Source organism: Hyaena hyaena, unplaced genomic scaffold (genome assembly GCF_003009895.1).
Source record: "Hyaena hyaena isolate Hyena2069 unplaced genomic scaffold, ASM300989v1 scaffold_248, whole genome shotgun sequence".
NCBI classification, from domain to species: domain Eukaryota; kingdom Metazoa; phylum Chordata; class Mammalia; order Carnivora; family Hyaenidae; genus Hyaena; species Hyaena hyaena.
Window position 1 is genome coordinate 763,814 of NW_024080881.1, and position 15,412 is coordinate 779,225.

Genomic DNA, 15,412 nt, shown 5'->3' on the forward strand with positions numbered 1-15,412 from the left:
AATTAGACACATTTTCATTCTGCTATGCTCAAACATTTTCAAGTGGAACAGAAACTCCCAGAACCCAAGGTATGGTATAGATTGCCTAATTAGAGGCCAACCTGGAAGGGTCCAGTACAGCTGTTAACCTGGGGGAGAGGTTCTGCTGCCATGCGTTCTCCTCAAGGTCCTGTGTGGGTACCTGCTCGATCAATAAACACATCATGAACCGGCACGAGGAACTCAAGGATCCAATACTTCAAACATCATGATGATGGGGACCCCTCCCAACACGATGTCATATCCAAAGAAGAGGAAGATTGGGGTGCCTGGGTGGCTCAGTTGGTTAAGCATCAGACTTCGGTTCAGGTCAAGATCTCACGGTTTGTGACTACGAGCCCTGCGTCGGGCTCTGTGCCAACACCTCAGAGCCTGGAGCCTGCTTCGGATTCTGGGTCTCACTTTTCTGTGCCTTTCCCCCTGCTTGCGTTCTGTCTCTCTCTCTCTCTCTCAAAAATAAATGAATGTTAGAAAAAATTTCAGGGGCGCCTGGGTGGCTCAGCCGGTTAAGCGTCCAACTTTGGCTCAGGTCATGATCTCACGGTTTGTGGGTTCGAGCCCCGCGTTGGGCTCTGTGCTGACAGCTAGCTCAGAGCCTGGAGACTGCTTCAGATTCTGTATCTCCCTCTCTCTCTGACCCTCCCCTGTTCACACTGTATCTCTCTTTCTCTCAGAAATTAAAAACAAAAAACAATTCTTGGGGACCCCAAGGGCTGATGGTTTTGGAAAGTAATAAAACTTGGGAAGGACATATTTGGAATTAGTCACTTCCTTTCCATGCCGATGCTTCTAACGCCACATGGAATCCAGGATTTGCAGATCTGATACGTAGACTCAAATATTCCACTAACGCCTATTCCTCTATTAAAACTTCCTCTTGGAGGATGGGCCTGCCATTTGTTCGAAGAAAATTTAGACATGGTCCCGCTACATTTATACATGGCAAATTTAACTGGCCCTAAACCGATGAGCACTTGTATATGTTCTCCAAGGCCATGTATTTTCTTACTTGCATCTGCAATTCCAGATTTTAATGAGACACACACCACTTTCAGAGGAAACAAAATGTGGGTGACCCTGTTTCTCTACTATAAACATACCACATTTACATATAACCTTTGTTTATGTTGCCAAACAAAAGGCATAACTCTGATTACCAGTCCAATTGAGTGGGGGAGGGGTCCCCAATTAAACAACCTGACTCTGCATTAGAAGGAAGAAAAAGAACCAAGAGGCTTCTGGACATTTTTTTGGCCACCATTTTTTGGCCCTTACAGTGCTGGGGGCACGGCAACTGCCTCTCTAGCCAGCTCTTTACAGACCTCGCACCACATAAATCAACACGTGCAAAACACGACGTTAAATTTAGAAGGGCAGGTGAGGGTCGATCAACAAATCCTCGCCTGATTTGAGGCATTAGAAGCTGCTGTTGTCCCTGCCAGGAGAGCATCAACAGGCATTGTGGACCCCATCACAACTTGTATGCGGTATGGGCCCCATCACAACTCAGATTTCACAACCTACTGGATCACTCCCGCTTTAGACAATGAGTCTTGGAATCAGATGCATCAACATCTCAGTCAGGCATGCGACTCACCCCTAAACGTCTCCATTGACAATTTGAAAGTCAGATTGCAAAGGCAATGAAAAGAGCTTCAAGGTGAAAGCCAACGAGCTACCACTGACACTCTCAGTGCTATTTCTAGCCAGATCCACACAAAAACACTGGTTCTCCGGGTTCAATCCCCACTCCTGGTTTAACCCTATTATAACATTGTTCTTCGTTGCAGTCATCAACGTGCTGGTGTCTCTTTGCTCCTCTAACAAGTCACCCAAGGTGTTCTTCACCAACACCCTGATGCTCACCACTTCTACCACAACTCCTGTTTCTCCAACTGAAAAACAAAAGGGGAGAAGTGTGGAGTTATTGCTAGAGAAGGTATTATAAGCCCTGGAGGGTGAAGGGAAAAATCACTGAAGCATCAGCCATGATCTGGTCTCCAGGCTGTCGAACTCAATAGCATCACAAGATACAGGGCCCCGTGCGCCCCCAGAAGGCGGTTAAGAAACAGATCCACTGTCCTTGCCTGGCAGTCGGTGAAACTGTACGCACTCTCTGCACGCCTTCACCTAAACACCAGATGTGTGTCTCGTTAATGTTTTTTTTTAAATTTTTTAATGTTTTATTTATTTCTGAGAGAGAGAGAGAGAGAACGTGAGCAGGGGAGGGTCAGAGAGGGAGACCCAGAATCCAAAACAGACTCCAGGCTCTGAGCTAGCTGTCAGCACAGAGACCGCCATGGGGCTCAAACTCACGATCGGATCCGTAAGATCGTGACCTGAGCCGAAGTCGGACACCTAACCGACTGAGCCACCCAGGCGCCCCTCTCGTTAATGTTTAAGACCCTTTGTGCTCCCTTTCATACGTTGAGGCTCTTTGATGTTTACATCTAATGAAACACGAAATCAAGCCTATGTGCAGACCCCGGCTGCTGCTACCCTCTCACAGAGGCAGCCCTGCACATCCACTTGGTTTGGCGTCTGAGAACTTCTTCTACAGTGTCCAGCGACAGGCTTGGAGGGCACAGGGCGAAAAAAAAGAGAAAAAGGAGAATATTGGGAACTGCAGGGCCAGAGTGGGGACGGAATTATGGGCAAGAAGAAAACTTGGAGCCAGTCCTGCTGAGAGAGCTGGGAGGGCAGAAGTGATGTCTCCAAGGGGACTTCAGGCACACCGGGGTGGCTTAGCCTGTTAAGCGCTGGGCTTTGACTCAGGTCATGATCTCACAATTTGTGAGTTCGAGCCCCGTGTCGGGCTCTGTGCTGACAGCTCAGAGCCTGGAGCCTGCTTCAGAATCTGTGTTTCCCCTCTCTCTCTCTGCCCCTCCCCTGCTTGTGCTCTCTCTCTCAAAAATAAATAAACAAACAAATAAAATGGGTCTTCAGAGGTGTGTATTGTTCCAGAGGTTACCCGATCTCAGCTTCCTCCCAAACACCTCCTGGATAATCTACTCTGTGCCTGAGCTTCCCCAAGTCTCCTCTGGGAGTTTGCTTCGCCTCTTTCTGGAGACTGGCAGTACGGTGCCCACACGTCTGAGTTTCAGCAACAGGAGTGCCCATGAGACTTGAGTACCTCCCCCACACTACCACTTTTTTTAAGTTTTTTTTTTTTTTTAAGATTTTTATTTATTTCTAGGAGAGAGAGAGAAAGACAGCGTGAGCAGGGGAGGGTCAGAGAGAGAGGGAGTCACAGACTGAAACAGGCTCCAGACTCTGAGCTGGCAGTCAGCACAGAGCCGGACGCGGGGCTCGAACCCACGAACTGTGAGATCATGACCTGAGCGAAAGTTGGACGCTTAACCGACTAAGCCACCCAGGTGCCCCTTAAGTTTTTTTTTTTTTATTAATGTTTTATTTATTTCTTAGAGAGAGAAAGCATGAGCAGGGGAGGGTCAGAGAGAGAGGGAGACACAGAATCTGAAGCAGGCTCCAGGCTCCGAGCTAGCTGTCAGCACAGAGCCCAATGCGGGGCTTGAACCCACGAACTGTGAGATCATGACCTGAGCCGAAGTCGGACGCTTAACCGACTGAGCCCCCCAGGCGCCCCCCACACTACCACTTTTAAGCTTCACACCCTGGCGGTGGTGGTCTCAGTCAGGGTCCTCCTGGGCCTGTCCCAGATGCTGATCATAACTACCCCCAGCCAAAAGGATGGTTCTCAAAAGGAAACCCGGGACTCATGGTCTCCTGTTGGGGGTCTCAGGATGCCAGATGTCAGGAGTGCCCAGAGCCTGGGCTGCTAAATCTGCGGCCAACACTGCACACCAGGAACAAATCAGTCCCCTTGCCAGACACTGTGCCCTCAGTCCCTCACTCAAGATACTCAGGCTTCATGAGGCACCTGGGTGGTTCAGTCAGTTGAATGTCCAACTTTGGCTCAGGTCATGATCTCAGGGTTCGTGGGTTACAGCCCCGTGTCGGGCTCTGTGCTGACTGCTAGCTCAGAGTCTGGGGCCTGTTTCTGATTCTGTGTCTCCCTCTCTCTCTCTGACCCTCCCCTGCTCACGCTTGTCTCTCTCTCAAAAAAATAAAATAAAATAAATAAAACATTTAGATTCTGTGTCTCACTCTTTCTCTCTGGCCCTCCCCCCGGCTCACACTCCATTTCTCTTTCTCTCAAAAATAAACATTAAAGGGGCACCTGGGTGGCTCAATCGGTTAAGCTTCCGACTTCAGCTCAGGTCATGATCTCACGGTTCGCGGGTTCGAGCCCCGCATCGGGCTCTGTGCTGACAGCTAGCTCAGAGTCTGAAGCCTGCTTCAGATTCTGTGTCTCCCTGTCTCTCTGATCCTCCCCTGCTCATGCTGTCTCTCTCTCTCAAAAATAAAAAATAAAATATTAAAAAATAAATAAACATTTAAAAAAAGTCATTTGCAACCATGTGGATGGAACTGGGGGGTATTATGCTAAGCAAAATCAGTCAGAGAAGGACAAATATCATACGACTTCACTCACACAACGAATTTAAGATACTAAACAAAACAGATGAACATAAGGGGAGGGAAGCAAAAATAATATAAAAACAGGGAGGGAGACAAAACTTAGTAGACTCTTAAATATAGAGAACACACAGAGGGTGGATGGAGGGGCTGTGGGAGGGGGAGGGGCTACATGGGTGAGGGGCATTAAGGAGTCTACTCCTGAAATCATTGTTGCACCATATGCTAACTAACTCGGATGTAAATTAAACAATAAATTAATTAATTAATTAATTAAGCAAATACAATTTAAAAAAAGGAAAGAAAAAAGAAAAAAAGTTTGACTTCAGAACTTGTGATGCCCCTACCTTCCCGGAAAACATGAATTATCGAATCCTACGGAGGGAGACAGGGAAATGATTTGGCTACAACTGGCACACATTGGACACAATGAAAGTTGGGTGGTTAGATGAAAGTAGGGAATTCGGAGCAGAGGAGAAGCTGTTTGGCGATGCCTGATGGGGCGGGCTTGACCGCCATCAGAGCTGCGTGATCCAACCTCCCGGGTGCTTACTTTTCTTCAATCACCCGGTTCACGCTTTACCAACAACCGAGAACTTTTTAGACGCTCCCTGGCCGCGCGCCCGGGCCGAGAACTGCGCCGTCACTTGCGACTGCTCCCTGGGCCCAAGGAAGGAGGGCGCAAGCCCCGCCGAGGCGGTGGCTGGCGGAGACTGACCCGTAGGGGCGGGGGCGGCGTGGAGGAGGCAGAGGCCGGCGGTCAGCCCGGCTCCAGCTCGGCTGCCATGTCCCGCCAGGCGAAGGACGACTTTCTGCGGCACTACACAGTCTCGGACCCCCGGACCCACCCCAAGGGCTACACCGAGTATAAAGTGACCGCGCAGGTGAGGTGGGGCCCGGCAGGGGCCTTTACCCTTTTAACAGAGGGGGGCCGGGTTTTACCTTAAGGCAAGGAGCAGCTGGAAGCTCCCTTTTTAGACGACAGGAATGGATTTCCCCTTTAAGGGGAGGCTGCGGTAGGAGCCTTCGTTTACTCCATTAGCCTTCAGGGGGCGAGGCCCCGGGAGGGCGCTGTCCTTTTAAAAGGGCGTGGACGGCAGTTCCCGGAGTGGGAGGGGTGGGTTCCCACGCCCAAAGTGTGGTGTCTGCAGTTCGGGCTGTGAATTTCTTTAAATTAGGAGGAAAACTTTGGCCCCATCCGCATGTTAGTTAGTTCTCCAATCTCTTGGAGTAACTTCTGCTAACTGGTTTGTTTGATATTTACAAGAAGACTTTAGTTTTTAATTTTTCAGAAAATACCCATCTATGCCTTTAAAAATTCATACAGTTCAAAAGATCGGAAGAGTAAGTCTCTATCTTCACGTTTGTAGCAGGAAGTCAATAGATAAAGAGGAAAGTTGACGTATGAGGCAGTAACAGCGATTATAAGCACATTTTATAGATACTTGGGGGAAACCAAGAGAAGAATTAAAAAATAGAAACGGTATTAAAGAATGTAGAATAACCTACAAGAATTGGTTGGGGTAAGACGTCGCTATAAATTGTTCTGTACCTTTAGAATTTTGAACCTGGCAACTATTAAACTGGTGCATTAGTAACTATTAAAGGGAAACCAAAACACAAAGACATCTCCAAAGTTCAGGATTTAAGTGCAGAATCCCAGATATTTCAAATGAGTTTTCCCCCTATCCTTTCAGTGTTTCCTTTGGCCTGAAAAACACACAAAAATAGTGCCCCTAGGAAGACGTCACTAGATGGGTGGGAAGGGTGTGGCAAGTTGCTGTAGCCGGTTCTCAGAAGTCTTTCTGTTTTTAAACAAGTAAATGCATTATTTTGATATTTTTTTTAACTTTTAAAGATAAATAATTTTCCCTCCCTTACCATCTCCATTTGTCTGCCATCTTTGTGAGAACCAGTGTAGCTAGTTTCTTATTTATCCTTGCAGATAAACCGTATATTTAAAAGCAGATATGTCGGGCACCTGAGTGGCTCAGTCGGTTAAGCCTCCGGCTCTTGACTTAGGCTCAGGTCATCGATCGAGCCCCAAGGTTCATGAGATCAAGTCCCGAGTCAGGCTCTTCACTGACAGCTCGGAGCCTGCTTGGGATTCTCCCTGTCTCTCTCTCAAAATAAATTAATTAAGAAAAAATAAAAGTAGATATGTCACAAAATTTTATTGGCACTAACATTACACTTTATGTTAACTATCTGGAATTTAAACAAAAATGAAAGAAAAAGAAAGATAATCACCTGACAAAACAAAAAATAAAAATAAAACATTTTTTTACATTTATTTATTTTTTGAGAGATAGAGTGAGGGACAGAACATGAACGAGGAGGGTCAGAGAAAGAAGGAGACACAGAATCTGAAGCAGGCTCCAGGCTCTGAGTAAGCATTCAGCACAGAGCCCGACGCGGGGCTCGAACCCACCAACTGTGAGATGATGACCTGAGCCGAAGTCGGACCTTAACTGACTGAGCCACTCCAGTGGCCCCAAAATAAAAAATTTTTAAAAAGACTATTAAAGGGGCGCCTGGGGGGCTTAGTCGGTTAAGTCATGATCTCGCGGTTCGTGGGTTCGAGCCCCACGTCGGGCTCTGTGCTGACTGCCAGCTCAGAGCCTGGAGCCTGTTTCAGTCTGTGACTCCCTCTCTCTCTGACCCTCCCCTGCTCATGCTGTCTCTCTCTCTCTCTCCTAGAAATAAATAAAACATAAAAAATAAAAAAAATAAAAATTTAAAAAAATAAAAAAATAAAAAGACTTTAAAAAAGCAGACATGTGTATCCATTTTATTATTTATACACAGTGACGTTCTACAAGTCACTTGCTGGTATTTTTCCTTTTTTTTTTTTTTTTGTTATTTCTCCTTGTAAATTTTTTAAAACAGACATAATTTACGTAAAGTAATATGCACAAATCTTAAGCATACAGCCCAGGAATTTTCACATTACATATGTGTACATCTGTACAGGCAGCACTCAGACCAGGATATAGACGTCTTTCTTTGTTCCTTTCCATTCTATAGTCCTCCCACAAAGGCAACCACTGACCTGACTTCTGTTGCCATAGACTAGTTTTGTCTGTTTTTGAAGCTTGTACAAATGGAATCATCCATTGCAAGTACTCTTGTGTCTGGCCTTTCTCGCTGTCTATAATGTTTTTGGAATTCATCCATGTTGTTGAGTGTATAGTAGTCGATTCTATTTTATTGCTGTGTGGAAGTAGTCCCTTGTATAAATATACCACCATTTCTTTATTCATTCTCCTGTTGTCTAAAAAATGTTTCGGGGCGCCTGGGTGGCTTAGTTGGTTAAGCATCCGACTTTCGCTTAGGTCATGATCTCGCGGTTCATGGGTTCGAGCCCCGCGTCAGGCTCTGTGCTGACTGCCAGCTCAGAGCCTGGAGCCTGTTTCAGTCTGTGACTCCCTCTCTCTCTGACCCTCCCCTGCTCACGCTGTCTCTCTCTCTCTCTCTCCTAGAAATAAATAAAAAATACTTAAAAAAAAATGTTTCATTTGTTACAAGTAAAGTTGTGTGAACATTCATGTACAAGTCTTCTATGGACGTGTGCACCCATTTCTTCCTGGTATGTACTTAGGAGTGGAATTGCTGGGTCACTTGATTGGTACATGTGTAGTTCCAGAAATTACCAGTTTGGGGGCACCTGGGTGTCTCAGTCTGTTAAGTATCTGACTCTTGGTTTCGGCTCAGGTCATTATCTCTGGGTGGTTGGTGAGTTTGAGCCCGGAGTAGGGCTCCATGCTGCCAGTGCTGAGCCTGCCTAGGATTTTCCTTCTCTTCTTCCCTCTTTTCTTCTCTCTCTCTCTGCCCCTACCCAGCTTGTGCTCGCACACACTCTCTCTCAAAGTAAATACATTTTAGAAATTACCAATTTTCAGGGCACCTGCCTGGCTCTTTTGGTAGAGCTTGGGGTTGTGAGTTCAAGCCCCATGTTGAGCGTAGAGATTACTTAAAAATAAAATCTGAAGAGAAGGAAGAGAAAAGAAAAAGAAATGATCAGTTTTCGAAAGTAGTTGTCCTGTTTCATACTCCTGTTCTCAGCAGCACTTGATATCATCAGCATCTTCCATTTTCGGCATTCTAGGCTCGTGGATGTGTAACACCTCATTGCAGTATAATTTGCATTTCTCTGATGACTAACGATGTTGAGCATATTTTCATAATCTTATTGGCCATTCAAACATATTCTTTGGTGGGAGGTGCCTGCTCAAATATTTTGTCCAATTTTAATTTTTTTAAATGTTCTTTCTTCCTTTATCTCTTTCTTTCCTTTTTTTCTTTCTTTTTTTTTTTAATTTTTTTTAATGTTTTACTTATTTCTAGGAGAGCGAGAGAGAGAGACAGCGTGAGCAGGAGAGGGTCAGAGAGAGAAGGAGTCACAGACTCCGAAACAGGCTCCAGGTCTGAGCTGACAGTCAGCACAGAGCCCGACGCGGGGCTCGAACCCATGAACCGCGAGATCATGACCTAAGCAAAAGTCGGACGCTTAACCGACTAAGCCACCCAGGCGCCCCTCTTTCTTTCTTTCTTTCCTTCTTTCTTTCTTTCTTTCTTTCTTTCTTTCTTTCTTTCTTTCTTTCTTTCTTTCTTTCTCTCTCTCTCTCTCTCTCTCTCTCTCTCCCTCTCTCCCTCCCCTCCCCTTCCCTTCCCTCCTTCCTTCTTTCTTCTTTTTTTAGAGAGAGAGACAGAGTGTGAGCAGGGGAGGGGCAGAGAGAGAGACACACACAGAATCTGAAGCAGGCTCCAGGCTCTGAGCTGTTGGCACAGAGCCTGATGCGGGGATCAAACTCACGAACCGTGATATCATGACCTGAGCTGAAGCCAGACGTTCAACCGACTGAGCCATCCAGGCGCCCTGATTTCATTCTTTTGTATGGCTGGGTGTTAGTCCATTATGTACATACCACATCTTCTTTATCCGTTCACCCGTCAGTGGACACTTGGGCTGCCTCTGCGGTTTGCCTGTTGTAAATAATGCTGCAGTAAATACAGTGTATATCTTTTTGAATTAGTGTTTTTGTTTTCTTTGGGTAAATACCCAAAGAAATTCTACCCAAAGTAGAATTCCTGGATCCAATGGTATTTCTATTTTTCATTTTTTAGGGCTGTGTTCCATACAGTTTGCATTCCCACCAACAGTGTACGAGGGTTCTCTTTTCTCTACATTTTTACCAACACTTGTTATTTCTTACCTCTTTGTTCTGACTGGGGTGAGGTGGCTTTGGTCTGCATTTCCCCGATGGTGAGTGATGTGTCTTTTCATGTGTCCTTTGGCCATCTAGATGTCTTCTTTGGTGAAACGTCTACTTGGTTCCTCTGTCCATTTTTAAATTAGATTGTTTGGGTTTTGGTGTGTTATAGGAGTTCTTTATATATTTTGGGTACTAACCCTTTATCAGATCATTTGCAAACCCCGGTGTCTGATCTTGCACAGGTCCCACCTCCTCCCTGAACCTCCATTTCCTCTTCTGTAAAATGAGCGTGTTCATCATATCTGCCACCTTGGCCTCTAGGATAATTAAAAGGAGATGTTTTGAAAACTATCAGGTAGTCCAAGCTTTTCTTTTCTTTCTTTCTTTCTTTCTTTTTTTTTTTTTTTTAACATTTATTTATTATTGAGAGACAGAGACAGACAGAGCACAGGCATGGGAGGGGCAGAGAGAGGGGGAGACACAGAATCCGAAACAGGCTCCAGGCTCCGAGCTGTCAGCACAGAGCCCGACACGGGGCTCGAACCCACAAACTGCGAGACACGACCTGAGCCGAAGTCAGACACTTAACCGACTGAGCCACCCAGGCGCCCCCTAATTATTAGAAATATAGCATAGTGAATACAGGGAATTCTTTCCACCTCAGACCCCAGTCTGCTCTTTGAGGGATCATAACCTCAGTCATGGGTCTTCTGTGTTCGAGAGTGTTTGCCCACAGAGTCTTCCTCACTTAAGGAAGGAGCGGCTCCTGGGACAGAACCTGATCTTTGGAGAACTTGAGGTTCTTTGGTTTCAGTATGAAATGCAGGGACTCGGCCCTTTGAAGGAAATGAAATAATGCTCTCGTAGGTGGCACATATGCTCCAATTGGAAGATACAGAGGTTAGCGGGGCCAGTGTACAAGGATGACACATAATTCGCGAAGGAACTGAGCTAAAAGTTGGGCTGAGGACCAAGGGGTCTGGATGGATCTTTAGGGATCCTCGCATTTGGCAGATGACGAAACGGGCACGTGGTAAAACAGCTCCAAGTCATGCAAAGCCTCAAAGCCAGATCACCTTGATACCAGTGGCCAACAGGCAAAGGCCTCTGCCTCTTTGAGGGGGGCTGGGAGGTACCTGGGGCATCCCTGGATTTGACTGCGTGATGGGGTGTCGGATGTCAGTCTCCGGTCTCACCTGGTTCTTGCCTTTCTTCCTCAGTTCATCTCAAAGAGGGACCCAGAGGATGTCAAAGAGGTGAGGCTCCTGGGAGGAAGGGGGACCATTCCCCAATTCCAGATGCGGGAGCAGTAAAGGAACAACTGGTAACTCCGCGACCCTGGGAGAAGGGGGTGCCACCCCCCCAATTGCACACCCGCGCTGGGCCCACGCTGGGGGTGGAGAAACCTCTTTCCACCATTGCTGGCCTGAGTCAAGTCTTGTATCCCCCTTAGGTGGTGGTCTGGAAGCGGTACAGCGACTTCCGCAAGCTGCATGGAGACCTGGCTTACACCCACCGCAACCTCTTCCGCCGCCTGGAGGAGTTTCCTGCCTTCCCCCGGGCCCAGGTGTTCGGTGAGTATTGGCCCAGGTGTTTGTTGAGTGTTGATCTAGGCTTTCAGGCTGCAGATGGAGGGACAGGTGGGCAAGGAGGACCCCTGATGGTGGGGCCTGGATGAGGGGAGCCAAAACCCCCAACAGAGACACTTTCAGGGAGCCGAAGGACCCTCAGGGACAGCCTCCTTCCACACAGGGGGAAACCGAGGCTCAGAGCAGCCTAGCCTTTAGTGTTGTCTCAAGCCCTTTAACATCCTGTCTTCATTAGCCCCATTTTCAAGACAAAGCAGCTGAGGCTCAGGGTCAGAAGAGGCTCGGCCTGTAAGTTGCAGAACAAGAATCCCCCTTCCCCAAAGCTGCTGTGACCCTCTAGACCCTCGCTATTCAAAAACAGCAACTGTAAGGCAGATGTGGGGAGTCTGAGCCAAGGTGTGCCTAGGGGGTGAGTGCACGCTGAAATAGAATGTTAACTATCTTGATCATTTATATATGGATCACGGGTTCAAAGGAGACTATTTTGGTTATATTGGGTTAAGTGAAACATACATATTAAGTGAAATATACAGATCGCTGCCTCTCTCCCCACCCATTGCCTGGGGGTGGCTGCAGGCCGGTTTGAGGCCTCGGTGATTGAGGAGCGGCGGAAGGGGGCTGAGGACTTGCTACGCTTCACGGTGCACATCCCTGCACTCAACAACAGCCCCCAGCTCAAGGAGTTCTTCCGGGTATGTGCACCTGCTCATCCCTCCTCCCCATACCTGCCCGTGAGGCCCCACCAGAGACCACCCCCCCATCCCTGTCTTTCTCTCCCTCAGGGTGGGGAGGTAACTCGGCCCTCTGACATGTCCAGGGACCTGCACATCCTGCCACCCCCTTTGATCCCCACGCCGCCCCCTGAGGAGCCCTGGTTGCCCCAGCCACTCCCTGCAGAGAGGAGAGGCCTTGAGGAACTGGAGGCTCCAGGTACATTGGGGGTGGGGAGGGTGCCGGGGCTGGAGGGTCTGGGGGTGGTGGAGGGCACACACTTCCTCCCCAGCAAAGATTTGCCCCAGTAAAAATTCTGGGGTATGTTCCAGCGCCTCTACCTGCTGAGGATCTCTAGCCAGGCCGTTTCCCTTGTCTAGGCTGGAGTTTCTTAATCTAAACCCTAAACATACAAACCCTAAACATAGGCTTATCTGTGCCCTTGGGTGCCACAAGGACTTAATGAGAGGGGATTCCATTTGGAAAGCCGGGAAATGATAAGGTCAGGCATGAATGTCACCAACGATCTATTCCTCAGCGGATCCCCCACCATCCAGCCCTGCCCAGGAGGCCCTGGATCTCGTCTTTAACTGTGGGAGCACCGAGGAGGCATCCAGCTCCCCTGCCCGAGGCCCCCTCACAGACGCTGAGCTTGCCCTCTTCGACCCCTTCTCCAGGGAAGGTAACAAGCTTGGACAAGCAGAGGGGGGCTGATGTAGGGGCAAGGAGGGTAGGCAGAGCCACCAACTAGCACATGTAGTGCCTGTGTGAATCCTTGAAAGGTGCCCCCCCCCCACCTCGGGCAATCGCCAGCCTTAGAATCAGAAGCAGGTGCCGCCTGCAAGGGCGCATATGCTGGAGGCCCGTGAACAGTGAACAACCGCAGAGGAAGGAAATGAGCCACTTCCCACCATGAGATCTTCTCCCTGAGAAAGCTTTGGAACAGGCAGGGGTCACGCTGTCTTGAGAGGCTTTGACTTCCTTCCATTGGAAGCCCAAGGTGGGGTTTCCCGCCTGGCTCAGGGCTGCGCTACAGATCCTGAAGGCAGGAGAGGCCTGTTGATTGAGGAGGGGCGAGGTTTGAGCTCAGAGAGCAGCACAGGAGACCCTGCAGCAGCTGCTGGAAGGTGGAGGCACCACAAGACCCCGCCCACCCCCACCCCATGGAACGGGGAAGGCCCTCCCACAGACGCGGTTCTCAACTGAAGTTGTAAGACCTGAAATTCTCGGAATCCATTATTCTCACATTCCAGGGTTTGGAGCATTTCTATCCTTGGCCTGGCAAAGTTGCTGTAGCATCCTTCAGTTAGACTTTGTGGAGAGAATTCTTAGATTTGTATTTCAACTATAGTCAGGAGAGGAGTAGGCCCAGGGACCCAGACCTCACAAACTAATGTTAATGTGCACCCAAGGAAAGAATTAGGAAGGTCATTTTTTTGTTATTATTTTTACAAAACCAAAGAACTGCCTCAGTGAAATAGATCTGTGTGCAAATTTAAATAGATGCTGTGTGCAAATGGCTCTTGAATTGCTCAGGCATTGCTTCCCTCCACGTGGGACAGGTCGGTACCTTGATGGGCAAGACAGGTCTGGGGATGGGCAGCGGGTCCTGGGAAAGGGAGGGCCAGTCTGGCGTGAGTCCTCCATATCTGATTGTAGAAGGTGCGGGCCCCAGTCCAACCCACGTGGGTGAGCTGGCAGCCATGGAGGTAGAGTCTGAAAGCCTGGACCAGGAGCCCTGGGAGCCTGGAGGGCAGGAGGAGGAAGAAGGACCCGTCCCTGCCTATCTGAGCCAAGCCACAGAGCTCATCACCCAGGCCCTGCGCGATGAGAAGGCAGGGGCGTACCCTGCAGCCCTGCAAGGCTATCGGGACGGCGTTCACATCCTGCTCCAAGGGGTTCCCGGTGAGTAAGACTGGAAGGTGGAAGGTCAGGCCGAGAATTTCGGATAGTGCGGTGAAGGGAAGGGAATGTGAAAAGCAAACAAGTCAAGGATCAGAATTGTTCGTCACTGACCAGCTGTATAGCCTTGGGCCGTTTCTTTACCTCTTGTGGCCTCAACTTCCTCATTTGTAAAATGGGGAGAATGGATCTGATTCCTGGGGAGTGGGGGAGATGCATGTTGATGCTCTGTGAACCGTAAGGGGCTGGACCAGGGCTTCTGAACCCCGGTATTTCAGCTGAACCATTCTCTCTCCATAGGTGACCCATCATCTGCCCGCCGGGAGGGTGTGAAGAAGAAGGCAGCTGAGTACCTAAAGCGGGCAGAAGAAATCTTGCGCCTGCATCTGTCCCAACTCCCGCCCTGAGAGGGCGGGACCCCTTACCCAGGACTAGCTCCAGCACTGCCAGCCACTCCCTTTTACTGTCCCTGGGGCCCGACCCTGTATCTGGTCTTGTAACTTTAGGGGTCATTTCTCTATGTAACTGGACCAAGAATGAGACAAATAATGAATTTGAAGCTCCCTGACCACGTCTGCCACCTTGGAATCAGGGACTCATACTTGTGATCCTGTCTATCCTGCATGCGCAGCATCTCCGGTCCTAAACTAGCTGTTTACCCGTCTAGAACAGGGTTCTGCAAACTATGGGCCAGCGCTCTCGTTTTGCCTACTGCCTTTTTCTTTAAGGCCCATGAGCTAGAAGGGTTTTTACGTTGTTTTTTTTTAATGTTTTATTTATTTCTAGGAGAGAGAGAGAGCGTGAGCAGGGGAGGGTCAGAGAGAGAGGGAGTCACAGACTGAAACAGGCTCCAGGCTCTGAGCTGGCAGTCAGCACAGAGCCCGACGCGGGGCTCGAACCCACGAACCGCGAGATCATGACTTAAGCGAAAGTCGGACGCCCAACCGTCTAAGCCACCCAGGCGCCCCGGTTTTTACGTTTTTTTAATAATTGAAAAAAAAAATCAAAAGAATAGTATTCTGTGACAGGCGAAAATGACATGAAATTTCAGTATCTAAAAATAAGATGTTGTGGAACACAATCAGGCTCATCCATTTAATATTGGCGGTGGCTGCTTTCCCACTCCGCCAGCTGAGGTGACTAGTTGGCAGGTTGACTAGTTTCGACCTGCCAGATCTCAAAGCATTTACTATCTGACCCTTTGCAGAAAAAGTTTGCTGACCCCTGATCTAGAAAGCGGGGAGAATAGTCTCCAGGGAAACAAGAGTAGAGAATGACAGTAAGGCCGACTGAACCAGGTTATTGGATGAAAGGGATGATGAAGAGGAACCTAAATTAGGGTCAGTCATTTTGGGAGGTGCCCAGAGACGAAGTGTGGGGGTTCGGCGGGATAAAACCTGGAAAGGCGTGGCTCCACTCCTTCCCCGCCCCTCCTGCGAAGCGATTGGTTGCGGA

The 15,412-nt window shown here is 48.6% G+C and overlaps 1 protein-coding gene across 5 annotated transcripts; it reads left to right on the forward strand.

The window, feature by feature from the left end:
- The first annotated feature begins 5,207 nt into the window (after window positions 1-5,207).
- SNX15 (sorting nexin 15) lies at window positions 5,208-14,558 on the forward strand. 5 transcript variants are annotated; one of them, XM_039244941.1, is made up of 8 exons: window positions 5,208-5,423; window positions 10,976-11,011; window positions 11,209-11,329; window positions 11,921-12,036; window positions 12,127-12,274; window positions 12,594-12,737; window positions 13,715-13,960; window positions 14,258-14,558. In XM_039244941.1, the coding sequence occupies exons 1-8, from the start codon at window positions 5,325-5,327 to the stop codon at window positions 14,362-14,364; spliced, it is 1,017 nt and encodes a 338-aa protein (XP_039100872.1). In that variant the 5' UTR covers window positions 5,208-5,324; the 3' UTR covers window positions 14,365-14,558. The 5 variants fall into 5 exon arrangements, with proteins under 5 accessions (XP_039100872.1, XP_039100873.1, XP_039100877.1 ...); XM_039244943.1 differs by having other exon boundaries at window positions 5,360-5,423; window positions 11,878-12,036; XM_039244942.1 differs by lacking the exon at window positions 10,976-11,011.
- Window positions 14,559-15,412: the final 854 nt, after the last annotated feature.

Excerpts from the sequence above, each read along its gene's own strand:
- SNX15 (XM_039244941.1), top strand. The coding sequence starts at position 5,325 with ATGTCCCGCCAGGCGAAGGACGACTTTCTGCGGCACTACACAGTCTCG. Across the intron at positions 11,330-11,920 it reads CCCCCGGGCCCAGGTGTTCG|GCCGGTTTGAGGCCTCGGTG; the intron begins GTGAGTATTGGC and ends GGGTGGCTGCAG. Across the intron at positions 12,275-12,593 it reads TGAGGAACTGGAGGCTCCAG|CGGATCCCCCACCATCCAGC; the intron begins GTACATTGGGGG and ends TCTATTCCTCAG.